The sequence below is a fragment of the Camelina sativa genome, chromosome 2, assembly GCF_000633955.1.
Source record: "Camelina sativa cultivar DH55 chromosome 2, Cs, whole genome shotgun sequence".
Taxonomy (NCBI): domain Eukaryota; kingdom Viridiplantae; phylum Streptophyta; class Magnoliopsida; order Brassicales; family Brassicaceae; genus Camelina; species Camelina sativa.
The window spans coordinates 23,920,884-23,946,249 of NC_025686.1; the positions used below are offsets into that span (position 1 = coordinate 23,920,884).

General features: G+C 38.4%; 9 protein-coding genes, 1 long non-coding RNA gene and 2 other non-coding genes across 13 annotated transcripts; 8 read left to right on the forward strand and 4 right to left on the reverse strand.

The window, feature by feature from the left end:
- On the reverse strand, positions 313 to 2,419 carry LOC104734868 (shikimate O-hydroxycinnamoyltransferase-like). The gene is made up of 4 exons (XM_010454540.2): positions 2,020 to 2,419; positions 1,697 to 1,875; positions 1,123 to 1,528; positions 313 to 963 (listed from the first exon to the last, which is right to left on the reverse strand). The coding sequence occupies exons 1-4, from the start codon at positions 2,246 to 2,248 to the stop codon at positions 446 to 448; spliced, it is 1,332 nt and encodes a 443-aa protein (XP_010452842.1). The 5' UTR covers positions 2,249 to 2,419; the 3' UTR covers positions 313 to 445.
- Positions 2,487 to 4,489, reverse strand: LOC104734875 (D-amino-acid transaminase, chloroplastic). Its single transcript, XM_010454553.1, has 5 exons — positions 4,288 to 4,489; positions 4,034 to 4,080; positions 3,609 to 3,775; positions 2,837 to 3,513; positions 2,487 to 2,738 (listed from the first exon to the last, which is right to left on the reverse strand). The coding sequence occupies exons 1-5, from the start codon at positions 4,454 to 4,456 to the stop codon at positions 2,644 to 2,646; spliced, it is 1,155 nt and encodes a 384-aa protein (XP_010452855.1). The 5' UTR covers positions 4,457 to 4,489; the 3' UTR covers positions 2,487 to 2,643.
- On the forward strand, positions 4,748 to 6,316 carry LOC104734884. 2 transcript variants are annotated; one of them, XM_010454564.2, is made up of 5 exons: positions 4,748 to 4,901; positions 5,110 to 5,168; positions 5,304 to 5,489; positions 5,674 to 5,713; positions 6,051 to 6,316. In XM_010454564.2, the coding sequence occupies exons 2-5, from the start codon at positions 5,166 to 5,168 to the stop codon at positions 6,107 to 6,109; spliced, it is 288 nt and encodes a 95-aa protein (XP_010452866.1). In that variant the 5' UTR covers positions 4,748 to 4,901; positions 5,110 to 5,165; the 3' UTR covers positions 6,110 to 6,316. The 2 variants fall into 2 exon arrangements, with proteins under 2 accessions (XP_010452866.1, XP_010452872.1); XM_010454570.2 differs by having other exon boundaries at positions 4,748 to 4,873.
- LOC104734899 (eukaryotic translation initiation factor-like) lies at positions 6,568 to 10,878 on the forward strand. The gene is made up of 9 exons (XM_010454581.1): positions 6,568 to 7,014; positions 7,685 to 7,756; positions 7,863 to 7,970; positions 8,071 to 8,280; positions 8,384 to 8,487; positions 8,606 to 8,693; positions 8,790 to 9,140; positions 9,230 to 9,472; positions 9,587 to 10,878. Exons 1-9 carry the CDS (start codon positions 6,841 to 6,843, stop codon positions 10,571 to 10,573), a joined length of 2,337 nt encoding a protein of 778 aa, XP_010452883.1. The 5' UTR covers positions 6,568 to 6,840; the 3' UTR covers positions 10,574 to 10,878.
- Positions 11,143 to 13,699, forward strand: LOC104734908. Its single transcript, XM_010454592.2, has 10 exons — positions 11,143 to 11,389; positions 11,614 to 11,671; positions 11,761 to 11,907; positions 11,996 to 12,052; positions 12,224 to 12,303; positions 12,389 to 12,437; positions 12,559 to 12,684; positions 12,777 to 12,969; positions 13,058 to 13,128; positions 13,379 to 13,699. Exons 1-10 carry the CDS (start codon positions 11,231 to 11,233, stop codon positions 13,570 to 13,572), a joined length of 1,134 nt encoding a protein of 377 aa, XP_010452894.1. The 5' UTR covers positions 11,143 to 11,230; the 3' UTR covers positions 13,573 to 13,699.
- TRNAM-CAU lies at positions 13,174 to 13,245 on the forward strand. Its single transcript has one exon. It is a non-coding gene; the product is annotated as a tRNA-Met (tRNA).
- On the forward strand, positions 13,982 to 15,309 carry LOC104734927. The gene is made up of 3 exons (XR_759396.1): positions 13,982 to 14,052; positions 14,303 to 14,507; positions 14,979 to 15,309. It is a non-coding gene; the product is annotated as an uncharacterized LOC104734927 (long non-coding RNA).
- Positions 14,098 to 14,169, forward strand: TRNAM-CAU. Its single transcript has one exon. It is a non-coding gene; the product is annotated as a tRNA-Met (tRNA).
- LOC104734923 (F-box protein SKIP1) lies at positions 15,279 to 16,565 on the reverse strand. The gene is made up of 2 exons (XM_010454611.1): positions 16,162 to 16,565; positions 15,279 to 16,052 (listed from the first exon to the last, which is right to left on the reverse strand). Exons 1-2 carry the CDS (start codon positions 16,494 to 16,496, stop codon positions 15,473 to 15,475), a joined length of 915 nt encoding a protein of 304 aa, XP_010452913.1. The 5' UTR covers positions 16,497 to 16,565; the 3' UTR covers positions 15,279 to 15,472.
- LOC104734932 lies at positions 16,719 to 18,594 on the reverse strand. The gene is made up of 4 exons (XM_010454633.2): positions 17,984 to 18,594; positions 17,479 to 17,549; positions 17,162 to 17,399; positions 16,719 to 17,075 (listed from the first exon to the last, which is right to left on the reverse strand). Exons 1-4 carry the CDS (start codon positions 18,089 to 18,091, stop codon positions 16,863 to 16,865), a joined length of 630 nt encoding a protein of 209 aa, XP_010452935.1. The 5' UTR covers positions 18,092 to 18,594; the 3' UTR covers positions 16,719 to 16,862.
- On the forward strand, positions 18,951 to 20,155 carry LOC104734942 (early nodulin-like protein 1). The gene is made up of 2 exons (XM_010454643.2): positions 18,951 to 19,558; positions 19,644 to 20,155. Exons 1-2 carry the CDS (start codon positions 19,378 to 19,380, stop codon positions 20,030 to 20,032), a joined length of 570 nt encoding a protein of 189 aa, XP_010452945.1. The 5' UTR covers positions 18,951 to 19,377; the 3' UTR covers positions 20,033 to 20,155.
- LOC104734954 (APO protein 2, chloroplastic-like) lies at positions 20,336 to 22,373 on the forward strand. Its single transcript, XM_010454653.2, has 4 exons — positions 20,336 to 20,445; positions 20,550 to 20,671; positions 20,870 to 21,222; positions 21,320 to 22,373. The coding sequence occupies exons 1-4, from the start codon at positions 20,418 to 20,420 to the stop codon at positions 22,149 to 22,151; spliced, it is 1,335 nt and encodes a 444-aa protein (XP_010452955.1). The 5' UTR covers positions 20,336 to 20,417; the 3' UTR covers positions 22,152 to 22,373.

Here is a 25,366-nt window from a genome sequence, read left to right on the forward strand (position 1 = left end):
CCTAACATGTTTCTGCCGACATGATCTCAGATTAATTATCAGATTTACGATTTAATTAATGTTTATCAGATTCTAATTAATTGGTTGTTTAAAAATTGGACTTGTTAAGTGGCGGGATGAGCCAGGCCCTTGCAGTAGTGCAACGCATGGGCGACTCGCGAAAGCCCAGATAGCAAGCTATCTTAATGGGCTTTCTCCCTTAAAAAATTGAGTTAATATCGTGTGAGCCGATGGCCCACATATCAGATATTAAACTGATAAGAACAGATACTACACTTGATCTTAGCCAAAAGGCCGAGAAAGGTATGATTTGTTAAGACCCGTGGCTGCTTTATTTATACTACTTCTCAAGTTTAGAACACAGCTGAAGTTACCGATGTGGGATATAGAGATAAGAAAACAACTGAGTCTGATAGTATATATTCCCGCCGTCTCTGTCAGACTGTCACAACGCAGACATATTAAGAAAGTCATAGAACAGCTTCTGAAATTTACCAAGCTGAGTCTTCTTCAAGCACATGGTCACTATCAAGCTCCCTTCTTCGTCTGTGCTCTTAATTACAAATCCCTTCCCTTCATTCATATGTGAAACTCTCTCGTAGAAGGCCCTTCCCCATCCAAAATCCAGTTCAGATGCCATCTGCTTCGTTAGACTGACGATGCAGAAGTTTGCTGCGCAGCTGAAAATCGGATTCCCTTCCCCTGGAACTAAGTGATCGAGATAATGATGTCTCTCCAAGTAGTCTATTGCTGATCTCAAGTACGTGTTGTCCATTTTCCTTATTTCTCCGTGAACTCTCTCCACTGTTCTACTGAAACGCTCTCTGCGAAAATCACCCAACAGTGATACCGGTCGAGCATGAAAGAGAGTGTTCCCAATGTATTTTTGCGGAAGCTTCGGTTGTAGTCTTGACCTCCCATCAACTATGATATGCAATCTTGTCAAGTCGTTTTCACTTAAATCTGTGGGTTGAAAAAGAAAAAGTGGAAAGTGAGACCCTTTGTTGGATAAGTATAAAGACTAAGAGCTGAGCCACTTATTAGTGGAAAGTCTCATGTAATTTAAAGACGTTTTAACCGTTTAACTTCCTAAAAGTCTTTCCAATAAGGTCAATTCAATACCTTCATTTGCAAAGCAAGCACAACGCCACATATGCGCCACAAGAACTTCATAAGTACTGAACTTACTATCAGCAATCTCTGCCTTTGCTTTAAGATCTTTCAGTTGAAGACGTGTGAGCTTGAGATTGGCAATTGCAGAATCAGATTCAGGATTTGATCTATAAGCCAGGGATTTCATCGGAGGATTGTGAATTGGGGGTGGTTGGTATTCAGTGTGAGGAAAGACAGGACAGGGAGGCTCCCGTGCACACAGAACAGTGCGGTCGAAGAACGGTGTTAGCTTAACTGAAAGTCCCCGAGCAGTTTGAGACCATGCTTCCATGATATACCCAAGAGAAGTAGCATCCCCGAATGTATGGTGTATTGAACTTCCAACACAGATCGTTCCACATTTGAAATAGGTGATCTTGCAGAATATCAAATACCTATCTGTTAGATAGTCTGCGTCAACTAATGGTTCAATTCATGAGAATTGACAGAAAAAACAAGCTGCTTAAACCCTGAACCTTAACTACTAACCAGAGTATACCATAAGTAACTAAGTGTTGTTAACATGCAGATGAGGAAAGTTTACCTGAAAGAGAACAAGAGGGAAGGAGGAGATGTCTCCTGAGTAGTCAATAGTAGGTACAAGTTGAGAAAGATCCAAACTTTGAGTGACTAAGCCAATGTTTTGTACAGTAGAATCAGTCTCAGCCTCCACAAACATAACTCCGTCTCCACTGCATCGGACCTCCAACCTCCCATTCTTATCTGCCATCATAGATCACCAAAAAAGCCAAAATACAGTACAGGGTTTCATCATGCAGAAACAAAATATGAATTATTGTCAAACCCAGCAGCAAAATGGATCCTTTGACCAAAAAGGAAGAAGAATGACGCGTGTTCGAGTCTTACCTTTTTGGAGTCTTCCAGCGGCAGGATAGAAGAGGACAAGAACCTTTCTCAGAGCATCGATGAGGAGTTGAGTGTTGGGAAAATTGGAGGAGGAACAAGGATTGAAGAAGTAGAGTGTGCCCATGTGAAACCTTACTTGTATCAGGTCCAAATTGGAAAGCCACAAACTATGTGTAGGCGTTTCTTTAGCTGGCTTCACGATCGTAGTTTGCTTTATCCAAATCTTCATTTTTTTATCCACAATCACTATTCACTAAGGCTCCTGCTTTACCAAAAAATTCCAGATACGTGCCTAAAAACACGACTCCCTCGGTTTACCTGAGCTTATCTCAGCTAAATAAACGGGAGACTGAAGAAGGAGAAGAACATAAAAAAGCTCTTTACTATTTTATTTTTTTGTGGACAATATAAAATTGCTTTTTTTTTTAGTACTGGGTTTTAAATTTCAAAAGAAAGAAGGGAGGAAAAACAAGAAATTGTAGGGAATAGATCTAATCAATATACACAAGTGATAAAGAGAAACCTTTACAAAGACAGATACATGGAATCGTGAGCCAGTAAACCTTCAACTTACAATAACAGCAAAGCTCGAAAAAAGACCACAACTTATTATCTTTGATGGGGTCAGTAAGGAACACAAACACGAACGGAAGATGGACCAGAGCTCATATCTTCGAGCAAGAGATCCAAAAGCGCCTTTGCTATAGGACCTTCTTTTCCTGAGTCAGACAAACAAGAGATCCATCATGTAAGCAATTTCAGAGTTGATTAAGATACTCAAGAGTGAAGCTTTCAAATGTTTATATGATGATCTTACCATCCCCAATAAATTCTTCATCCCATTGAATCACAGGTTTGATGAGAACTCCACTACCAATAAGCATCATCTCATCTGCTTTCTTCCCATCTTCGATTGTCACATCCATTACTTTCACACTTTTAAGCATCCCCTTGTTTACCAGCTGTTCAGCGAGTGTAAGAGTTCTCTTTGCTGTGCATCCGCTCAAAACGTTATCAAACCGCGGCATTACAAGCTCCTTACCACCATTAACAACAAATGCAACATTCATGTTCGGACCTTCAGCGATAAATCCATCTTTATCAACCCAAATACCAGCATAAGCTCCCTTAGCCTCAGCCTCCATTTGTGAGAGCACGTTTGGGAGGTAATTAACACTTTTCACTGTGGCAAACTCTGGAGGCTTTATGGGGATGGACGAGGTCACTACCTTGACACCTTTTGGGTTAGTGGTCAAGTTCGTTTTTATCACAATGGCGTAGAGAGCTGGTTCGCGACAGTGAGATGGAGATAGGAGGAAATCCCCTGGTCCTGTAGAGAGCCAGTATCTTAGAGACCCATCTCTACACCCTGAAACGCTCACGGTTTGGATGAGGATTCTTCTAATATCTTCTCGACGGAATGGAAGTGGGATCTTAGCCATTGATGCAGACCGTATGATACGGTCAAGGTGCTGATCCAGTTCATAAAGGTACCTGCTTGGTGGCAGGGCAACAAGTGAAACTCAGATGATTGAGTAGTAAGACTAATTAAGGCTGGAAAAAGTGAGCTATAATTCAAAGTGACAAACCCATTAATGATCGTGGCAGTGTCAAAGACTCCATGACCACGGTGAACCATGTGATCATCCAACGGAAGAACCATCGCTGCAGGATCGGTTGTTATTCCGTCAACAACACTTGAGTACATGGCCAGAAACTGTTGTCCTCCTCTTGCTTGTTTTAGCCTCTCAATAACCTTTGACACCAAACATAGTTCACTGATACGCAATCAATCAAATCAAGGCCTCTAAACATAAACAGATAACAAAACAATGTCTCGATCATTCACTGTCGCCTGCATATATAAAATATCATTGACAAAACTCAGAACAGTCTGATGGTGTCAATGAACATATCTAGCTAACAAATTGGTAACGTTGTCAAGGGTTCAACATAATCTTTAACAGACATGGAAAAGCAAGAAACACTACCGAAAACATAGAAAAACAAATACCTCAGAGCTAGATAGAACAGGAACATTCCAGGACTGAGAGCTTGAATCTGTACAAAAAAGAATTCAAATTTATCAAAGCATTACAAAAATGATTTGAATTTGACATAAAAAATGAAAACACTTGTGAAATATGACGATAAAAAAGTGATCTCTCTTTCTAAGGATAATGTACAGTGGTTAACATCACAAACGCTTTTTTAACAAAAGAACACCAAAGGAGCCAACAGAGTTAAACCAAGGAAGCAATGTCGAACCAGAACACATGAGAATCCTTCTTTCTCGTTTCGACTTATGCGGGAATCGAAAGCCATATCCTGAAGAACATTGAACGAGGGAGAGAGAGGCGAAATTCCAAGTGTTAACTGTCATCTCCGGCGAGAAGCCGGCGACGGGCTTCGGGAAACAAACGAATTGAGAGATCATCTCATCGGAAATCGCAACTTGCTCTCCTAAGCATCATTTACTCACTCCTGACAAGAAGACGAAGTATTATTAATTCCACACACGTCATTTGGGCCTAATTTCACTAGTACAGTTTCTAGGCCCATCAGTCCAATTATAATTGTATTGTAGCATGATTATCCAATTTCGGTTTCAATACTTTGGTTTTTACTTTTTAGCGATGTGGGACTCTGGGAACGAGTTAAAACTTAAAAAGTTAAACCGAACTAAACCAAAACGAACCCTCTTTATCTATCAGTGGGTTAGCTGCCTCGAAGAGCCTAATCGATGTTATAGAGTTTTTTTTTTCTTCACACCTTCCTTGTAGGGTTGAAGTGAGAGAGGTTTACATTGATAAATCGTAATACAAAGGCCAACTTGAGATTTTCCATTCTTGTGGTCAGTGATTCAACCTTAATCGATCTAGGTCATTCGATTTCTTTCTTATCTGAATCTCTAAGTTTTGAAAAATCTTTGCTTTTTAATCTTTTTTTTTTTTTTCTTTTGAATATCCAAAAGGATAACAGATTTGGGGGATAACAAGATCATCTGTTTTTCTATAAATTCACTCTTTGGGGTTTGTGAATTGTCGCTTAAAGTCTAATAATTTATCTTTTCTGGCATCTGGGTAACAGATTTTGATCGGAAATCGGCAGCGGAAGAAGAGTGAATTGTTCATCCTTGACTCGCCATGGTATGTTTCATGTTTCTACTTCGTTGGTTCAGTTTGATTGTTCTTCTTGGATTTTGCTTTAACCAGTCGAAGAAACTAGATTTTGGCCCATGTTGGTTGTAGTATTGATTAGTCTGTGTAATCTTGTTTTTGCAGGCAATGTATATTCGTGTGAAGCGCATGAAAACAACATACTTTATCCAATGTGATCCAACAGAGACTGGTTTGGATGTTAAGCAAAAACTGTTTGCCCTCATTGAGCAACCAGTTAGCAAGCAGCGTCTCGTTTTGATATCTACTGAAGAAATATTAGAAGACTCAAAGACTTTAGCGGATCAGAAGGTATTCAAACGTTTGACTGTATCATCTATTTTATTTATCTTTTCCTGCCAATGTTGGGGAATGAATAAACAGTTCTTGTTCAAGTTTAATAAAGAACCATCTTAGGTATGTCATATGTGGACACTGCCACCGTTTGCGTATTTTAAGTTAGATAAGGTTGTTTCTTTTGCTTGTTTTTTTTCAGGTTGAGAATGATGCAGTCGTGGCTCTGGCTTTGAGGAAAGGTACTTATACGTCAGCTCTTTACCCCTTTTAACTTGTTCTGATAATCTCAACTCCTTGTTGGTTTATAGAAATGTTGTAATGGATCATGAATCATGCATCTTCCTCAGTTATTTTTATACGTTTCTTTGGTTTCTGAAAACTTTAAACTTCATTGATTTGTGTCCATCCTATTGAAAGGTTGAACTCTTTAAAACATTTGTGGATGTATATCTAGCTGAACCTGATTCCTGTTTATATCCCATCAATTAGCCTCACATGCTGTATTGCTTTTCTAGTCTTCTAGATATAGAAAGCTATGAACGGCTTGATGAATGCACCTCATTCTTTCTTCTGCAGATGATAACGAGTTTGAGGATGTCAACATTGCGCAGCCCACCGACTTCTCAATTTCATGAAGAGTTGATTCAAACACAAGGGAAGGAAGAAGCTATAAACGCCGGAAGCTATTATTTCTTTGTGTCATCTGCTTGTTGTGTCAACCGCCTCTTTAGTTGTTACAGACAATTGTTGTAAGTAAAAAGATATTGAGATGTGGAAGTTTGATTGCAACTTGGAAAATGATTTAGTTTTTTTCAATGAAGTAATAATAACAGACTCGTATCTTTCACTGCCTCAGTGAATTACAATGAGCTAGATCTGCAGCTAACACAAAGCTGAGGGAGCTCCATTAATTACCCTTTGACATTGTGGTGTGGACGAGGAATGATTTTTATACTCTTATGATAAAAGCTAAGAAAGTACATAATGACGGAAAAACCAATGAGGGTGACGAAACAAAGAGACAACAAAACAAAAGCAAAGGACACAACTGTAACTTAATGACCAAAAACGTTAAGGCCATAAGTGTGTCTGGTTCCGGTAAAAGAAAAAAAAAAGGAATAAGACCCTAATAAAGAGAAGGGATTGTGTCTCCTTCTCGACTTCTTCTTCTTCTTCTTCTCAATCTCAACACTTTTCTCTTCTCTTCTTTGCTAACGGCAGGAGAGAGAGAGACCCACAAAGCCGATCCCTCCTCTCAGTCGATTTCTCGGATTCAGCGATTCATCGTCGCTGAAAAAGCTTCTACCTTTAGCTCTTTCTTCTCGTCGGTGAGATTCGGTTCAATCTAGGCTGTTTAGATCGAGGTATGCAGCAGGGCGATCAAACGGTGCTGAGCTTGAGACCTGGTGGCGGTCGAGGAAACAGACTCTTTGGTTCCTCTTCTTCTTCTTCGTCTCTCTCTTTTGGCTCTCTTTCCTCTTCGGATCTACCTCTCCTTCGTCCTCATGGTGGTGCTCCTGCTTCCTCTTTTCCCTTCAAGGTACCCCTCATTTCTCGACGCCAAGCTCCCCTTTGTGTATTTGGATCTAGCTCTTTTTATTCCTCGGACTTGGATTTTTTTCTGTCTGGATATGGTTTTGTTAAGACACCTGAGCTGAACTTGATCCAATTTTACCGGTTTATAGCAATCAGCAGCTTTTTGGTTTTGAATTACAATCTTTGGTATTTTGCTGATTTGATTATCTTAATAAATGTCTGAATTGTCTGAAAGCTTTTTGATTTGCGAGTTTCATTACACTGTGTTATTAAATTACTACTGAGCTCATAGAATCGCGTGTCTGCAGTATACAGAATTGAATTTATAGGTAATAAATGCATATACGATTGATGCAAGCAATTTGTTTGTCCTGATTCTTAGTGGCGCACACAAGTATGTGTAGCTGCTGTAAATATGGACGTATAATGATATGTAGGCTTTTAGGTGGGCATTTTATTAGCTGCTATTTGCTCATAAAGGACCTACTGACATTTTGTGTAGTTGTTAGCTCCTCAATCATGTTGGCCTTTTGATTTTACGGGTTGTTCCTCTCTTGGTTTTGTACTGAGTATTTGTGGTTCTTTGTCTCCTTTATATGTCACTTCTTATATGATTTTGTGTATAGAGTGTTAGTTAATGAAGATTTTTATCCTGGATAATGCTTTTGTTTCAGGGTGGAGACTCGAGGTTCGATGGCCGTGAACGTGTGAAGTACAGCCGTGAGCAGCTCCTGGAACTTAAAGAGGTGATTATCTCAGTTTAAAAAATATAGGATTAAGGCCGGTATAGTTGCTGCTGTTCCTATTTGTTCTTTGTTATTTGAGGTAGCTGACATCTCTGCATGCGTACAGACTACTCAACTCTCTGATGAAATTCTGAGAGTCCAACGGGAAACTGCAACAGAACTGTTTGGGGAGGTAGAGACTTGGCCACGTGGGGAAAGTGTCGTAACCAATTTGGTATAGTTTTGTTGAAACGTAACTTTTGTATTGTTTCCTTTATCATGAAGTTTCATGAGTTTTTAAGTTTTAACACAGATCTAATATCGTAATGATCCAGGCTCCGGTTCAGTCTGCAAGTCGCTTCTCTGAGCCAGACTCTCGCGATTGGCGTAGCCGTACGACTCAACCTCCACCCGCTGGGGAAGAAAGGTCGTGGGATAATCTCCGTGAGTCTAGAGACTCCAGGTATGTCGAAGCAAGTCAATTTAATCGTCAAGACCAACCTAATTCCCAGTTTTCAAGGGGACAAATACCATCCAACAGAGGGGTAATTGATCAATAAATTAATGTTTTTTTCCCCTCTTTTGGTTTTTTACATTCTGGCATGATTTCCTATTTTTCTTACTTATATGTATTTGTATATCGTGTAGAACCAGGGTGGACCAGCTCCTGTCCTCGTCAAAGCCGAAGTGCCTTGGTCAGCTAGAAGAGGAAATCTTTCCGAAAATGATCGTGTTCTGAAGACTGTGAAAGGGTAATTCCGTTGAGACAGTTATTTGTTGTCTAGACTTTTGCATAGTTTTCTCTTACTGCCAACATGAAAGCTTTAAATCAAACTTTCACACTTACAAAGATATACTTTGCTTGTCCAGGATACTGAATAAGCTAACCCCTGAAAAGTATGATCTTCTTAAGGGGCAACTTATTGACTCTGGCATCACATCTGCTGATATCCTGAAGGTGTGTGTTATCTATGTCTCAAGAATAGATGAAGTCTTGTCTGAATGATATAGACTGTTCGTGTAGCTAACCAGGGTTCTCTTCTTTTATTTGTAGGGTGTGATTACCCTTATTTTTGACAAAGCTGTCCTTGAGCCGACCTTTTGCCATATGTACGCGAAATTGTGCTCTGATATCAATGACAAGCTGCCCACCTTCCCACCTGAAGAGCCTGGGGATAAGGAGATCACATTTAAGAGGGTTCTGCTGAATATCTGTCAAGAGGCATTTGAGGGCGCTGCGGAGTTGAGGGAGGAGCTTAGACAGATGAGTGCTCCAAATCAGGAGGCTGAGCGGAATGACAAAGAAAAATTGTTGAAGCTCAAGACTCTAGGAAATATTCGTTTGATCGGAGAGCTTTTAAAGCAGAAGATGGTTCCAGAAAAGATTGTTCATCACATTGTTCAGGTTAACACCTATACGTTTATACATTTTCTTAAACAACTTTTATTAATGTTATCTAGCCTTAACCTTTATTAATTTTGGTCTGAGCACAGGAGCTTCTGGGGGCCGATGAGAAAGCTTGTCCAGCAGAGGAAAATGTCGAAGCTATTTGTCATTTCTTCAAAACTATTGGCAAACAACTTGACGGAAACATGAAGTCAAAACGGATCAATGATGTATATTTTAAACGCCTACAGGATCTGTCAAAGAATCCTCAGTTGGAACTGCGTCTGAGATTCATGGTTCAGAATATCATCGACATGCGCTCCAATGGCTGGGTTCCTAGGCGGGAAGAGGTAGCCTAACTTTTAAAATCTGATAATGTTTAGTTTTATGAGTTACAAGGTTGAGACTTGTTTGCTAGTCCATTGTGTAGAGGTTCTGATGTTCAATTTACAACACTTGTGCAGATGAAAGCAAGAACTATAACCGAAATCCATACTGAGGCGGAGAAGAATCTTGGCCTCCGACCTGGTGCCACTGCAAATATGAGAAGGGGTATTGTTTCTGGTGGTGGGCCTGTGAGCCCTGGCCCTATCTACCCTGGTGGGCGACCTGGTGCGGGTGGCTTGATGCCTGGTATGCCTGGGACCCGAAGGATGCCTGGGATGCCCGGGGTGGACAATGATAACTGGGAGGTACCCCGGACAAGATCAATGTCTAGACGCGATGGGCCAGGACATCTGCATTCTCCAGCAGTGAACAAGTCGGCCTCAATGAACACGAGGCTCTTACCTCAAGGCAGCAGCGGCATTATTAGTGGCAAGACAAGCGCCTTGTTGCAGGGAAGCGGTTCAGTTGCTCGCCCAGTTACCATGGCAGCAGAACCACCAGCACAGTCAGCTGCACCAGCTCCGGTGGAGAAACTTCAGCCTAGTGCTCCAAAGTTGAGCGAAGAAGTGCTCCAAAGAAAAACAAAGTCGCTTCTTGAAGAATATTTCAATGTTCGACTTCTTGATGAAGCTCTGCAGTGTGTAGAGGAGCTCGGGTCGCCTTCATATCATGCAGAGTTTGTGAAGGAAGCAATATCCCTGTCCCTTGAAAAAAGCCCACCTGTCGTTGAGCCAATAGCCAAACTCTTGGAGTATTTGTTAACAAAGAAGGTGGTCACACCCAAGGATCTTGAAACCGGGTTCTTGCTTTACGGTGCTCTGCTGGACGACATTGGAATCGATCTTCCTAAGGCACCAAACAACTTTGGTGAGATATTGGGAAAGTTGATTCTGGCTGGTGGTTTGGATTTCAAATTGGTTAGAGAAATTATAAGGAAGATGGAGGACGATAGGTTCCAGAAGATGGTGGTGGATGCAGCTGTACGCATATTGGAGTCAAGTGAGCAGGGGCAGTCCCTGTTGGCTTCACAATCAGCAGACGTTAAGGCTTGTCAGAATCTGTAAAAGTTTAATCATTGCTCTACGATTTTTGCTCTCTGGGTTGAGGCTTGTGCGATGAAAATGTTGTGTTGTAAGCTTGAAGGAGGAGGAGGAGGAGAAAAGGATTCTCAGAAACTCAAAAAGAAAAAATAGTTTTGTCTCTTCTCTTAAGCTCTGTGGGAATGTATCATGTTCCTTTTTTTTTTGTATTCTTCTTCTGTGACTTTTGTTTGACCTTTGCATTTTTGTTTTACGGTCTCAGTTTATATTTACTCAGTTGATTGTTGTTGAGACTTTGAGACCCCTATAAACTTGGTCGATTCAGATAATTACATTGGAAATGTTTGATCATCGTCTCTCTATTATCTAAAGCTAATTACAATGGACCTAAGCCAGCCTTGAAGGCAAAAAGAAAATGGATAATTGTTAAAACAAAGTTCGACTTTTTCCAGTTTCTGCAATTAAAATCAGAATTGGTCTGCAAATAATGAAAAATATGAGGGTTTTTCTGCAATTTGCCTAAATTATGCTTCAGCCTTCAATGCCTAAATTAATGGGCCGAAGTGGGATTCACAGAAGCTCTCCCGCGCAGGACAGAAAATTCAGTATTGTCCGAAAATTAAAACATTTTTTTTTTTTGGGTCTAATTTTTGATTTTTGAAAAAAAAAAAAAAAAAGAGTATGAGCGTAGCTGAAGCAAATCAGACGGAGAAGGAAGAGTCGCTGAGACTAGCGATCGCTGTTTCTCTACTCCGATCGAAGATCCAGAATCTTCAATCATCTTCTACTTCCCGTTGTGATGTTCCCTCTGAAACTGATGCTCTTCGCTGGAAACAGAAGGTGAATCACTTCTCGATTTGTTCTGTATTTCGGGTTTCAAACCATCTCGTTTCTCTTCGCAACTATAATATAGTGGAATCTGATACCATTACATCTTAGAATTTCTAGGGTTACAATTCGATTTATGTTCGGGGTTTAGAAATCTAGGTCATATGATTTGTGTTTTTTCTTCTCGGTTGTGAAACGGAGCTTTGAGATTTTTCGATTTTCGATTTTGAAATTAGGCTAAGGAGAGGAAGAAAGAGATTATCAAACTTCATGAAGATCTCAAGGATGCTGAAAGTAATGATTCTTAATTTGAAAAAGCCTCTGCAAGATGTTTCTATAACTGGGACTGGTCTCTTTTACTAAATGCATTTCGTGTCAATTAGGTGCTTTTCATCGTGATTTATTCCCAGCGAATGCTTCTTGCAAGTGTTATTTCTTTGATAACTTGGGAGTATTCAGCGGTATGAGGATTGGAGAAGCCTCTGAAGCCAGATTTAACGATGTTCTTCGTCGTAGATTTCTCAGACTAGGTATTGAACATTTTTGTATTCTCTTTTGTTACCTTTTGGTGTTTGTGGACTTAACTTATTATGAGCTTGTGTTATCATTTATCTCTAGCGAGGATGAGGAACAGAAAGAAATCAACTCAATCATCTAAAAGATTGCGGTCTTCAGGTTTTGTTTAGGATCTTCCTTTTTCCATTATCTCACATTTATTATTTCCTTAATGCATTTTACAACACCTTACTATTATATGACCTAGATGTGCTATATGGGAGAAGGAAGTAAAAAATAGACTGTTCATGTTCTGGGACTTGCTTATGTGAGTTGATATTTTGACTGCAGAACCGGAATATGAAGAGGAAGCAGAACATTTAAGAATATCTATAGACTTTCTCCTCGGACTATCTGAAGCAGACTCCAATGTTAGGCCTTGTTGCTTAAGCTTTTTCTGGTAATTTTCACTCTTGAATGCTTTCCAATTTTGAGCTTGCTTGTTATATTCTGCAGGCAACTAATTTCAGCAATTGGTCACATCAGGCTGTAGATTTCATATTAGGTAACATTAGTAAAAGTTCCTAAGTTGCAAACAAATTAGTTAAATCCTTAGATGCAATTCCTTTTATTAGAAGGCTGCTTTTTCACTTATGAAATACTACGCTCTTTTTGGCATACTCAAGCTTCACTGAAGAAGCTGATATCGATGGGAAGGAACTTAGAATCTGTTGAAGAATTAATCAGCTCCATGATTACACAGTTGATTACACAGTTGATTACAAGAATGTGCACTCCCTTAAAAGAAAATGGTAACTTCAGTTTAATAATGATTCTAACTGTGTTTTTCTTTCTAGCTATCAATTCTAAGATTTGTTTTTTGTGTGTCCACCATCTGTTGTAGAGGTGAAACAACTAGAAACAAGTGTTGGGTTTTATGTCCAACATTTGATCCGTAAACTGGGAAGTGAACAGTACATTGGACAGCGTGCAATATTTGCTATTTCTCAGAGAATATCCATTTTAGCTGAAAATTTGCTGTTTATGGACCCATTTGATGAATCATTCTCAGAGATGGATGAGTGCATGTTTATACTGTAAGTATCTCAGGTCCAAATGGGATAGTTTGTTTCTATGATACTTGGGGATGATGATCTGGATTATATGTTGTCTGATGAACCGCAGGATACAGCTAATTGAGTTCCTGATATGTGATCATTTATTGCCTTGGGCGGAGAATGAAGCATTTGAAACTGGTAACTTAAATATTAAAAATATCATTTATTATACCTTACCAACAAATCAGAGTGGCGCAGCGGAAGCGTGGTGGGCCCATAACCCACAGGTCCCAGGATCGAAACCTGGCTCTGATATAGATGCTATTTTTTCCTCTTTTCCTTTTTGACAACAGTTTCTCTCCTTGAAAGCTATTTTTGGTCTAATTGTAGTAGTTTATTATTAACAACATCACAAACGATGCTGAGATTGGTTGTGTCTTATCCGCAGTTATGTTTGAGGAGTGGATAGCATCAATAGTCCATGCGAAGAAAGCAGTAGCTGCTTTGGAAGAAAGAAACGGATTGTATCTTCTCTACATGGACAGAGTCACAGGGGAATTAGCTAAACGAGTTGGTCAGATCACATCTTTCCGGGAGGTGGAGCCAGCCATTTTGGACAAACTCTTAGCCTACCCAGAATGACACCTTTCTAGGTTAGCATCTACTCTGTAAAAACTTTTAAATTTGAAGCCTTAGTTCTTCAAACAACGGTATCTGGAAAGCAAGTTGCTTGACTTTTACTTAATCGTAATTATAGTTGATTCGGTAATCATATTATTGCAGAAAGCCAAAAACTGTGAGTACTGTAAAGACTTAGGTAGATGTCGGCTTTCACCTTTGGTTGATGATCGCTTTGTATTTATTGGACGCCTAGTTCTCCAGGGAGTCAAAAAAATTGGCTCCACATAGCATTATAATGTTTATCTTTATCATTTCATATCTCAATCAACTCACCAAATATCATTTAATTATGTCNGTCCAAATGGGATAGTTTGTTTCTATGATACTTGGGGATGATGATCTGGATTATATGTTGTCTGATGAACCGCAGGATACAGCTAATTGAGTTCCTGATATGTGATCATTTATTGCCTTGGGCGGAGAATGAAGCATTTGAAACTGGTAACTTAAATATTAAAAATATCATTTATTATACCTTACCAACAAATCAGAGTGGCGCAGCGGAAGCGTGGTGGGCCCATAACCCACAGGTCCCAGGATCGAAACCTGGCTCTGATATAGATGCTATTTTTTCCTCTTTTCCTTTTTGACAACAGTTTCTCTCCTTGAAAGCTATTTTTGGTCTAATTGTAGTAGTTTATTATTAACAACATCACAAACGATGCTGAGATTGGTTGTGTCTTATCCGCAGTTATGTTTGAGGAGTGGATAGCATCAATAGTCCATGCGAAGAAAGCAGTAGCTGCTTTGGAAGAAAGAAACGGATTGTATCTTCTCTACATGGACAGAGTCACAGGGGAATTAGCTAAACGAGTTGGTCAGATCACATCTTTCCGGGAGGTGGAGCCAGCCATTTTGGACAAACTCTTAGCCTACCCAGAATGACACCTTTCTAGGTTAGCATCTACTCTGTAAAAACTTTTAAATTTGAAGCCTTAGTTCTTCAAACAACGGTATCTGGAAAGCAAGTTGCTTGACTTTTACTTAATCGTAATTATAGTTGATTCGGTAATCATATTATTGCAGAAAGCCAAAAACTGTGAGTACTGTAAAGACTTAGGTAGATGTCGGCTTTCACCTTTGGTTGATGATCGCTTTGTATTTATTGGACGCCTAGTTCTCCAGGGAGTCAAAAAAATTGGCTCCACATAGCATTATAATGTTTATCTTTATCATTTCATATCTCAATCAACTCACCAAATATCATTTAATTATGTCCAGCTAATAAAATATCTCTTCTTTATAACCACAGTAGAGGGCCAAAACCTCATCTTATCTTAGAGCAGAGATGGGTGACATCAAACGTTTACTCATCTTATTGATCCTTTTAGTCATGCTCTCGTCACATTCCCTTCTTTCATGCTCAGGTCACGGCGATGAGGAAGCTGGTTTGACGAGGAAGCTTGGAGTATTCATAAAGAAAAGGGCAAGATTCGGGAGACCTACCACCACCACCACCAGATCTGCTTCTGCAACAAGTTCGTCAAGCTCCTTCCACATGATTGCTTGCCTTGCCACCTCTTTCCTGCTTTTTCTCCTTTTTTAGGTTTCTTCTACTGTCAAAAGTAGTTTTCTTTTATTTTACTTTCTCAACAAGAATTGCTGTAGTAGACCGTAGACTGTAGACAGTACCACGCTTTTGCAACGTCAACAAGAACTCTTGCGTATAAAAAAAACTCACATAAATTGAGTTATACATAGCGTGTATATGTACAACTTTAATCCTTGATATCGTGAGCTCTACATATGGTCTTTTTTCAAGGTTTATCAAACCAAAGAGCTGCTATGTTACAGATATAACAACCAACCCAAGTCAGAACCATGGGATACTTTATTACAAACATTACGTTGTGTATGAAAATCAGAACCTCATGGCTTGTATATCAAATCTCTCGTCATAGAGTCTCCAATGTCCATACCTCTCTGTCTGAGCCACATCCCCTGACCTTGGCACATACACATCTGGCTTCTTAACCTCCTTAAGCCACTTAAGCCTTGACACATTGTTTGCAATGTCACGGCTTGACAAATGCACACACCCAGACAAGTCCAAGTACTCTAGCTTGGGACAACCCTCGCATATCGAAGCAAGACCCTTGACAGATAATCTAGAGTACTGAATCTCTAACCGCTCTAGATTGATCATGTGTTTTCCAATCGCATCAGCTTCTGTGTCTCCATCTTGAGGACAAGCGTCTACGTACTCTGTAGGAACAAAGCCACTGTGTCTAGAAGAATCTGACCAATCCATAAGATTGCGTTTCAGGATCCTCAAGTTAGGACAGTTTCTACCAATCATCACAAGACTGTCGTGAGATATCTCGTGACAGTAACTGATATCGAGTTCCTTAAGACTCCTACACCGAAACGCTATCTTCGTCATAGATGCGTCTGTCACGTTAGGACTGCTTCTAATGGCAAGAACCTGTAGATTTGGACATCTATTGATAATGTCCAAATTCAAACTCGAATCCTTTAGAAAAAATATCAAAACAGAGTAAATCATAAAACTCAATCATGATCTTGATGAGAAAGATGTTTTTATTTTACCTATCGGCTGCGTAAGAGAGAGCGTAGTCACTGCAATGGCGTACGCGGATCTCGGTGAGACCACCGTCGCTCCAATCAACGACTGATCGGAGCATTAAGTCTACCTTCTGCTCAAATTCAGGGGACCACAAGTGAGCCGACTCGGGATATGACTCGAACCATGGCTCCAGATCGAAGATAGACCAGAGATACGGATATCTGCAAACGGTAAGCCACGATTTTCGAACGAACATAGGTCCCGTCCATAGCTCCTGCACTGTAAGCCTCGAGATGATGTTGATAAGTATCTCTGGAGCCAATCCGCCCCAATCAGATTCAGACCTGTCTTCCTCCATTAAAGTTTCTTTCTTGCTTCCGTTTCAGACTCAAACTCAAAAAGATCAGTTCTTTATTTATGTGTTCGGTAATGACTTTACACAAAACGTGTCTCTTTAGACACGTGTCAATAGATCTGACCGTTGATTTTGTTCCTTGACTTTTGGATCGCTTCCATAGATTTCGGTTACTGACACATGTCGATTATACAAATGTCACTTTTTGGAATAAGACACCTCAAGAATTGAGAAGGGATAAGGTTTTTTTTTTTCATGTTTTCAAAGTCACAATTGGATGTGTTTTCAAGGCGGACAAGATAAGCTAAAATTGATGTAAAAAGCTATGTTACAAGATACTTGAAGAAGAACTAAAGGTTCTTTATCTGTTTAGACTCTGAGAGCTGCAACAGGATCTTGCCATGTGATCTTCCTCTTATTTGAACCGTTTCCACCATTCCTGCAAGACGATAGCTTCTGTTGCTGTTGCTGCATCTCAATGTTAGAAGTACTCACTCTCATACATGAACTGTTTTCTTCCACTCTCATCTTCTCTTGATTGTTGTCCTTGTCCACTGCCTCTGTTTCTTCCTCTTCTTCTCCCTATTAAAACAATTTACAAGAGTAGGTCAAACGGGTTTGCAAAAGAGTAAAGACATGTTTGGTTTCTTTGTGAAAGATGTGCTTACGGAGATCTGGTTAAGATCAAATAATGGAACTTTTCTTTGAAGACTGGTATTGGTTTCATCGTGATCCCTTCCCGAGTGGTTTAAGTCAGGAAGCGAAACATGCTTAGTTTCCACTTCACTTCTCTTGTTAGGAGACACTTCTACTCTGATCTTTTTCCCACCATTTGATCTTCCTCTGACTTTCTTGATATCTTGTGTCTGGTCTTGTCTCAAATGTCTGTATCTCCGTCGTAGAAATCTGATAAAAAGAGGTTAAACGAACGATATAAAACACACATCAAAGACTAAATGATATATTATATTGTCAGTATGTTTACCTGACTTCGGCCTTTAATGTTGCCTTTCTTTCTCGTATTGTCTGTAACCTTTTCCTCATAGCTTCGGTTTCCTATAGTGTAATCCAACAAATAGCAAACAACAACTCACGTTAATGAAAAGCTAACACAGAATCAAAGGAACCATAAACCATAAACCATAAACGAACAATAAGGTATTCATCCTAATACTATGCTTAAGACAACACTCTTCCGATCAGTTTAAGACTAATAGAGAGATTTGCATTAAAAAGTAACAAGCTTTATGTTTTTAAGGAAGCAATTAAACTTTTTATAGTCTCTCTCTCTCTCTCTCTCTCTCTCACTCTTTTTCCGGATTTTTAGAGCAGGTGTGAGAGACCAGATCAAGGTGAAAAAAGCAAACTTTGAGCAAATGAAATTACATTCTCAGATCCAGAGAGACAACTAGACCAGACCCAAAAACTGAAACTTGATCTAATAGAGAGAGAGAGAGAGAGAGAGAGAGAGAGAGAGAGAGAGGTCGTACCATATGCAATTCTTGATAGTCTTGCATAAGACTGTGATGTCTAAGCCTGACCTTCGGATCTTCAAAAAGATTAGGAGGGTTCGAGGGACCGTGAGTTCGATTCATCATATGAACACAAGATGTGTGTGATTACAGAATCACAAAAGGAGAGAGATGAAGAGCAAGAAAATGAAACAGAAGAAAGAAGAGAGAAGAAGAGAGATGAGAGAGAGAGAGGGGAAGGTTCTGGGTTTCGTGTAGTAGTCTAATATCAATCTGAGAGGAGAAGTCAGAGAAGGACAAAGAAGCAGAAAAGAAGGACACATCATGTTGTTGTTGTTGTTGTTGTTGTGAAAAAGAAAAAAATTAAAAATAAAAAGGCAAACTTGCTTTTTTTTGGAGGTGAGTGTGTTGGGTTGAGACAGCAGTGATGAAGATGGAAGCTAGGCAGACTTATGCAGCAGGGAAAGGGGTAAGGTGTGGGAAATGACTTGTGCACTTAAATTTTGTGGTCAAAAGAACAAAATTTTAAAAAGCAACCACTTCCTTTTCTTTCACCTCCTTTATTTATTGATTTAATGGGTTTTGGTTGGAGAAATCTTGAAGAAACAAACCTCTCTCTCACTCTCTCTTTTGTTTCTTGTGTTCCATTGTCGTCTGTAAAAATATTACTTATGTTTATCTCTCTCTTTATTCTAAAAAACTGGGTCCATTGAATAGAGACCGATGAGAATGGAGGTTGAAATATATGTTTCAGACTTTTAATATTATTTATTAGTCATCAAAAAGTCAGATGGTGGAAGAGAAATTTTTTTAAAAAGATTCCCCTTTAAGCTATTGTAGTCTTGTACATACATTTACACTAATATATACGTATTTTGCAGAAAAAAACTCTGCCATGATTTCTGGAAACTGGTGCTGTGTTTTTAGTTTTTTAGTTTTTTCTTGAGTTTTCCTTGTAGATAAAAAAAAATCCATATTATTACTATTAAATTCCCATCTCCCTTGAGTCACATGCATTCCATTTACTCTGCTTCACCCTAGGAAAAAATAAAAAAAAACTTTTAAATTTCCTAAAGGCAATAACTTTTTGCGTTTATATCGATGATTGTAGCGTGTTTTTAATGCAGCGATGACCATATCAGCTGATGCAATAGTGAAAAGGGTTGTTGGTCACAGTTTACACACCAGCTCTGTTCTGTAACGCTTTAGCTTCTTCATTTTTTTTCACGTTCTTCGTTTTTGATGATGGTCGGTCACGTTTCGATTCATGGAAGAGATTTGTTTGGTTCCAAGAACATCTCCTATTTATATAGTTTTGCAAATTCCCATCATATGATTACACTAACAATCGAGATTAATCACAAAAAACATCGTTATACTATTACTAGTTGTATTAGCTATTTTAGGACACAATGTCTTCTTCGCTTATGATGTGTTGTTGTTTACTTCTGTTGTTTAGTTTGTTGTCTGAAGGTAGAGAGATTCTGGTGGGAGGCAAGTCTAACACTTGGAGCTGGAAGGTTCCTGAATCTACAGAGGAAACACTAAACCACTGGTCAGAGAGAACAAGATTCAAAATTGGAGATACTCTTTGTAAGTGTAGTGAGAGATATTTCACTTTTGGTCTACGTGGCTATATATGTTTTGTTTCTCATAAAACTCTTTTGTCTTTCAATAGTATGGAAATACAATGCGGAGAATGATTCAGTCTTGCAAGTGAAGGAAAAAGATTACGAAAGATGTGACAGATCAGAGCCAATGAGAGGATACAAAGATGGTCACACGAAGATAGAGCTGAAGAGGTCAGGTCCTTTTTACTTCATAAGTGGGGAAGAAGGACATTGCCAAAGAGGTGAGAAGCTTCGTGTCGTCGTCTTGTCTCCAAATCACAGCAAAAGCGTTGTTGATGCTCCTGCTCCTGTAGACATCGTCTTGTCTCCAAATCACAACAAAAGCAGCGTTGTCACTGCTCCTTCAAACGCTCATATCACAAACAAGGGAAGCCTGAACAGAGCATGTAGCTTGCTTCTTCTTCTTCTTCTTCTCTCATTAGGCCTTTTGGTTTAGTCTTGTTACCTCTTAGCCAATTCGGTTTGTATGTTCCGGTTTATTTGTATTTTGGTTTTGTTTTTTCTTTTGTGAAGTACCCTGAGTCATGCATGTTTAATACTACAATATTTGATTTGATTATTGTTTGGTTCAGCAGCAAGATACATATAATCCCAAATTGGAAAGAAAATTAGAAATGGTTTAATGGTTATTCTTAATCCCGGTTCGGTTACACAACTCTAATTGGAAACAAATTCTAATTAAAGTGGGCCGAATAGGAATTTCAGTCCATTAAAGGCCCATTATTTTTAAAGCTTAAGCTTCGTCTCCGAGACTGAGACACCGTCCGTACTCTTCCTTATCTTCCAACCTTACCAATGGTTTAATTCAGCAGTTGTCGACGATGTCGATAACGTACTCCGCGGTTTCCTGTAAGTTTCTTCTTCAATATGTTTTGTAACCCACCCTCAATGCTCAATTTCAATCCTTTATGGTCAGATTGTGATTAATTTTGGTTCCCAATGTTTTATCCCAGCTGGTACACTCTCTGGGTTTCCACCTAGAATTGCACCTTTGGCTGCTATTCAGAGCGTACCAAGGAGTCAATTTCTCAATCCAAACCCTTTTTCTAGATTTGGGTTCTCTTCTTCTCTTCAGGTCTGATTCCTTTACTAGTCAATTTCATCCAATTCGTTTTACTCTGCTTCGTATCTGGTTTTGGTTCTTATAGTAAGACCACACTTTGTTGCTTCGTGTACAGTTATGTTTTTATTTTCACCTGTTGATGATTGTGAACTCCAATTTCATGTAGAGAGTGTCATGTACTTACTGTTATATACGGATATGTTGGTGCAGGGAAGTATCGTTGAGTTCAGACTTAAGTTAAGTTCCAGAGTAGTGCTTAGTAAAGAGCGTCGAGTTCTTCCATTGGTTGTGAGAAATGATCGTCCTCAGAATGAAGACTTACCTAAGCAGTACGCAAGGAGAGAGAAGAAACCCTTTCCAGTGCCAATTGTGGACCTGAGACGAGCTGCGAGGGAGAGAGTCAAGAACAACAAAGACAAACCTAAGAGACCTCTACCTCCTCCTAAAAATGGTATGGTTGTCAAGAGCCTTGTGCCTCTTGCTTATAAAGTATACAATGCAAGAATCAGATTGATCAACAATCTCCACCGGCTCATGAAAGTTGTTCGTGTTAATGCTTGCGGGTAAGTAAATTCTCTTCCTTCTTCTTCTTGCTTCTTGTTTCATTTGTTGTCAGATTGAGTATTGGCCTTTTTCATGTTGTTTGATTTGTCTTGTCAGGTGGTGTAATGAGATCCATGTTGGACCTTACGGGCATCCTTTTAAGTCTTGTAAAGGTCCGAATGCTTCGCAAAGGAAAGGTCTTCATGAATGGACTAACTCGGTCATTGAGGACGTTATTGTTCCACTTGAAGCCTATCACCTCTATGACCGTCTTGGCAAGCGCATCCGTCATGATGAGAGGTTCTCGATTCCCCGAGTTCCTGCTGTAGTTGAGCTTTGCATTCAGGGCGGCGTTGAAATCCCTGAGTTCCCAACAAAAAGGAGAAGAAAACCAATTATCCGCATTGGCAAAAGCGAGTTTGTTGATGCAGATGAAACTGAATTGCCTGACCCCGAGCCTCAGCTTCCTCCAGTGGCATTGTTAACTGAGTTACCTGTCTCAGAGATCACTCCACCTTCTAGTGAAGAAGAAATGGTCTCCTTAGCCGAAGAAACATTACAGGCCTGGGAAGAAATGAGAGCAGGAGCCAAAAAGCTTATGAGATTGTACAGGGTTAGGGTCTGCGGGTACTGTCCTGAGGTTCACGTAGGTCCAACGGGACACAAGGCTCAGAACTGTGGTGCATTCAAACACCAACAGCGTAATGGCCAGCATGGTTGGCAGTCTGCAGTGCTTGACGACTTGATACCACCAAGATATGTTTGGCATGTTCCTGATGTGAATGGGCCGCCATTGCAGCGGGAGCTACGAAGCTTCTACGGGCAAGCACCTGCTGTTGTTGAGATATGCGCTCAGGCTGGTGCCGTTGTACCTGAGCAGTATCGAGCTACAATGAGACTAGAGGTTGGAATTCCTTCAAGTGTGAAAGAAGCCGAGATGGTCGTTTAAGATATAGAAGAATTTGTATAATTCTTCTTGTACAAAATCCTCCATAGCCTTATTTATACATGGTTTAATTTAGTATGATGTTTTCCAAATTTGTAACCTAAAAATTGTAATAACTTATAGCTACTTAAAAATTAGAGTCTGTTAAGCTATGTTCTTGCTTCATCGAATTTGAGCAAGTGATCTTATTCGTTGAATAATATTGTAACAAAAGTTAATATGGTTCAAGTGGAAGGGTATTGATAGATTGTTACGAAAAGTTCATAGATTCGAAACATGTAAAGGCTTAAAATTTTCCAGACTTTTTTTCTTTATTAAACAACGTCGTTTTTTAGGTGGAATCCTAGTTTGCATATATGCTATGCTTCCGTGTCCATTTAAAAAAAAAAAAAGAAGCATATCAATGGATGGTTCTTCGTTTTTTAAAAAATGTAGTCAAAGAAGAGATCTGATAAGCATGTGTGGGAGCTGATACATACTATGAGGAGGCACATGCGGTTAGGGACTTAAGGATTGAAGAGGAGCTTGATGCTGAGCTGGCAGCCGAAAGGAGGAGAATGAGAAGTTAGTTAGCAATATCAGATCATGAGGATCACTATAAATAGAAGAGAGAGTGTTTAGTAAAGATCATCCTGCGTGATCAGATTGTGTGAGTTAGTTAGATCAGAGTTGCGTCTCTGTTCATGGTGATAAGAGAGGAGAACTGTAACTCCGATCTTATCAGTTAGGGTTCAACGTTTATATTGTGGATTGAGATAACGATAAGAGAAAAGAGATCACATCTTCATTTTTATCAAGATCATTAATGAAAACCAAACATACATTTAACATTCTCAAGGTGAAAATGAGACAGAAGCTTGATCTCACGAGGCTATTTGCTTTGATTCGGTAATGAAATGCATCTGCAATATTATGTGGTGCTCCCTTTTCATTGGTCTCTCATAGTTGGGATTAAACCAAAAAAAAAATCAAGATCCAGCTAGTACCCTCTTCTTGCCAACTATAATTTACGAACATAGTTTTCTCCTTTCATGCCTCAAACTCATGATCCAATTCTTCATTTGCGGATTCCATCTTTACACATCAGAATAGAAGAGCACGTCACCATACCTTAACCTAACCATTCAAATAAAAAGTCTCTTTGAAAAAACTAACACTCAATTCAACAATTCAAAGCTAGGTAATTCAATTATGTATTCAGTGCTAATTCGAACAGAAAACATATTGTTGAACAATGTAATAGACCTTAATCATTGTATGAAGTTCAATCAAAATACATTTTGTTCTTGAAGGCAACCTAAAGCTTCTCCCTCTCTTTGTTCTTTACATTTGAATAAAGCTCCAATGAGCTATTATATTTTCAGTTTTAGATTTCTCTTTCAATAAGCTCTTTAAGAGCATTATCTATCTTGTTTTGAGATTACTTACAAAAACGAATGCAATCAAGAAGTCATTTGGTCAATGTTAAGAGTAACTACGATTCTTCGACTACAAACTGATCTTCTACATGCTTATAATATTAGGCCTCTCCATTCAGGAAACAAAAGTTCAAACATAGTAAGAGATGATGAATCGCCTACCAGTGAGATCAGCTAGAAGCTTGGCGCATCACAGAACTTGATCTTAGTTGCTTCCCTTTGTTTTTCGTATGGCCGTTTGTAAAATTCGATACTTCCATTTATAGAACTAACACCCTCTGTTTCAGCCAATTTCTTTGAGTTGACTTGAATTTTAGACTGATGCAGTACATTCAAGCAGATAGTAAGTTAATTATATGAATAACATGTTTTTAGGCATAATCAATCTTTAAGATGTAAAAACTGGTTTACTATGTACTTAAGGTTATAACCTTATAAACTCTCTTCTAGACAAAATATTATTTTAATTACCTTTGTAGATTTCCAACACAGTTAGCGTTGATGTCACATAACTTGAATGATTCACAGCAGAGATGCAGGAGCAAGGTCTGGCTGGTCGTTTATTCCAAAAACAAACTATAAAAAGAAAAAGACAAAGAACTGGTTAAACAAAGCAAATGAAGGGGAAACTAACCTTGGTGAAAATCATGGATGTCCTTGTTTGACTGTCGCAAAAATAATTTATAATCCTCACAAATCACAAATTATACAAGTCAATCAATGATAAAACACTAAGCAAGTTTACAAAATGTAAACAGAGTTATAAGTCAATAAGTCATATGCTTATGCCACGTTGCAGTTAGAAAATGTATTTAGAAATAGCTGATGTGGATATTCAATTTTTTAAGTCAATTATATAGTTATAGACAAAAAATCATATAAGTGCAAAAAATTAAGTTAGGGGAAATTGACAGCTTTTCTCTTATAACATAAATAAAAAAATTGACTTTGATGATTAGACTTTCGAACTGTTGCATTTAAAATAATAAGTATAAATATTCCCTTTATGATAAAACGGAAGTACGTGCACAACATTGTTTTGTAAACTATATAATTTTAATAAGTTAGTTACAAATAGGTTATAAATTAATTGATAGAATAATTGGTTACAAGTTAAATAGTGGGTATAGCCTTAATTTACTTTTGGAAGATTTTATTACTAGAGCATGTTGTTTCCGAAAATTTTTTAAAAAATATTCTAAAGAATCATTTGATATCATCTAACTTACCATATTAATTTTTTTTATTAAATTATTCATCAAATAAAATCTTTTGATATCTAACTTAACATATTAATTTGTTAATTATCATTATACTTCACCTCTCATTTTTATATATGAGTCTATTTTGTGAAACAAATAAATTATCATATTATTTATTATAATTAAAAAATAGTTTTATTTCCGGATATACCATAAGTTGAATTTTTAAAAACTAATATAAATTATTCAATCTATAAAATATTCAAGCTTTAGTAATATTATTTTTTAAAAATAATATCTATTGAATTAAAAAATTTACTAAGTAACAGGTCAAATTTTGAATATTTAAATTCAATTTCATATTTTTTTTTGAATTTTATAATTCTATATAATATAATAAACTTTAAATAATTTATTTTGAAATATTTTTAAAATATTGAAACTTGATATAAAAGTTAGAAATTATAAACACTCTAAATTGATTTGTTATAGCAATGTCAATAATATGTCACTATAATATGAAAGAATTTCAAGAAACCAAGTATATTGAAACAAAAAGTATAACAATATATTAAATTACCCATAATATAATAACTCG

Coding starts and splice junctions, on each gene's coding strand:
- LOC104734942 (XM_010454643.2), top strand. CDS start 19,378: ATGTCTTCTTCGCTTATGATGTGTTGTTGTTTACTTCTGTTGTTTAGT. Junction 19,559..19,643: donor CAAAATTGGAGATACTCTTT/GTAAGTGTAGTG, acceptor GTCTTTCAATAG/TATGGAAATACAATGCGGAG.
- LOC104734868 (XM_010454540.2), bottom strand. CDS start 2,248: ATGAAGATTTGGATAAAGCAAACTACGATCGTGAAGCCAGCTAAAGAA. Junction 1,876..2,019: donor CGCTGGAAGACTCCAAAAAG/GTAAGACTCGAA, acceptor CTATGATGGCAG/ATAAGAATGGGAGGTTGGAG. Junction 964..1,122: donor TGCTTGCTTTGCAAATGAAG/GTATTGAATTGA, acceptor TTCAACCCACAG/ATTTAAGTGAAAACGACTTG.
- LOC104734875 (XM_010454553.1), bottom strand. CDS start 4,456: ATGATCTCTCAATTCGTTTGTTTCCCGAAGCCCGTCGCCGGCTTCTCG. Junction 3,776..4,033: donor CTGTTCTATCTAGCTCTGAG/GTATTTGTTTTT, acceptor TTGGTGTCAAAG/GTTATTGAGAGGCTAAAACA. Junction 2,739..2,836: donor TGAAGAATTTATTGGGGATG/GTAAGATCATCA, acceptor TGTCTGACTCAG/GAAAAGAAGGTCCTATAGCA.
- LOC104734932 (XM_010454633.2), bottom strand. CDS start 18,091: ATGATGAATCGAACTCACGGTCCCTCGAACCCTCCTAATCTTTTTGAA. Junction 17,550..17,983: donor ACTATCAAGAATTGCATATG/GTACGACCTCTC, acceptor ATTACACTATAG/GAAACCGAAGCTATGAGGAA. Junction 17,400..17,478: donor ACATTAAAGGCCGAAGTCAG/GTAAACATACTG, acceptor TCTTTTTATCAG/ATTTCTACGACGGAGATACA.
- LOC104734884 (XM_010454564.2), top strand. Junction 5,490..5,673: donor AGACTTTAGCGGATCAGAAG/GTATTCAAACGT, acceptor GTTTTTTTTCAG/GTTGAGAATGATGCAGTCGT. Junction 5,714..6,050: donor GGCTCTGGCTTTGAGGAAAG/GTACTTATACGT, acceptor TTTCTTCTGCAG/ATGATAACGAGTTTGAGGAT.
- LOC104734923 (XM_010454611.1), bottom strand. CDS start 16,496: ATGGAGGAAGACAGGTCTGAATCTGATTGGGGCGGATTGGCTCCAGAG. Junction 16,053..16,161: donor CTCTCTTACGCAGCCGATAG/GTAAAATAAAAA, acceptor CATTATCAATAG/ATGTCCAAATCTACAGGTTC.
- LOC104734899 (XM_010454581.1), top strand. CDS start 6,841: ATGCAGCAGGGCGATCAAACGGTGCTGAGCTTGAGACCTGGTGGCGGT. Junction 7,757..7,862: donor AGCTCCTGGAACTTAAAGAG/GTGATTATCTCA, acceptor GCATGCGTACAG/ACTACTCAACTCTCTGATGA. Junction 7,971..8,070: donor AAAGTGTCGTAACCAATTTG/GTATAGTTTTGT, acceptor GTAATGATCCAG/GCTCCGGTTCAGTCTGCAAG.
- LOC104734908 (XM_010454592.2), top strand. CDS start 11,231: ATGAGCGTAGCTGAAGCAAATCAGACGGAGAAGGAAGAGTCGCTGAGA. Junction 11,908..11,995: donor TCGTAGATTTCTCAGACTAG/GTATTGAACATT, acceptor ATTTATCTCTAG/CGAGGATGAGGAACAGAAAG. Junction 12,053..12,223: donor TAAAAGATTGCGGTCTTCAG/GTTTTGTTTAGG, acceptor TTTTGACTGCAG/AACCGGAATATGAAGAGGAA.
- LOC104734954 (XM_010454653.2), top strand. CDS start 20,418: ATGTCGATAACGTACTCCGCGGTTTCCT. Junction 20,672..20,869: donor GGTTCTCTTCTTCTCTTCAG/GTCTGATTCCTT, acceptor ATGTTGGTGCAG/GGAAGTATCGTTGAGTTCAG. Junction 21,223..21,319: donor GTTCGTGTTAATGCTTGCGG/GTAAGTAAATTC, acceptor TTGTCTTGTCAG/GTGGTGTAATGAGATCCATG.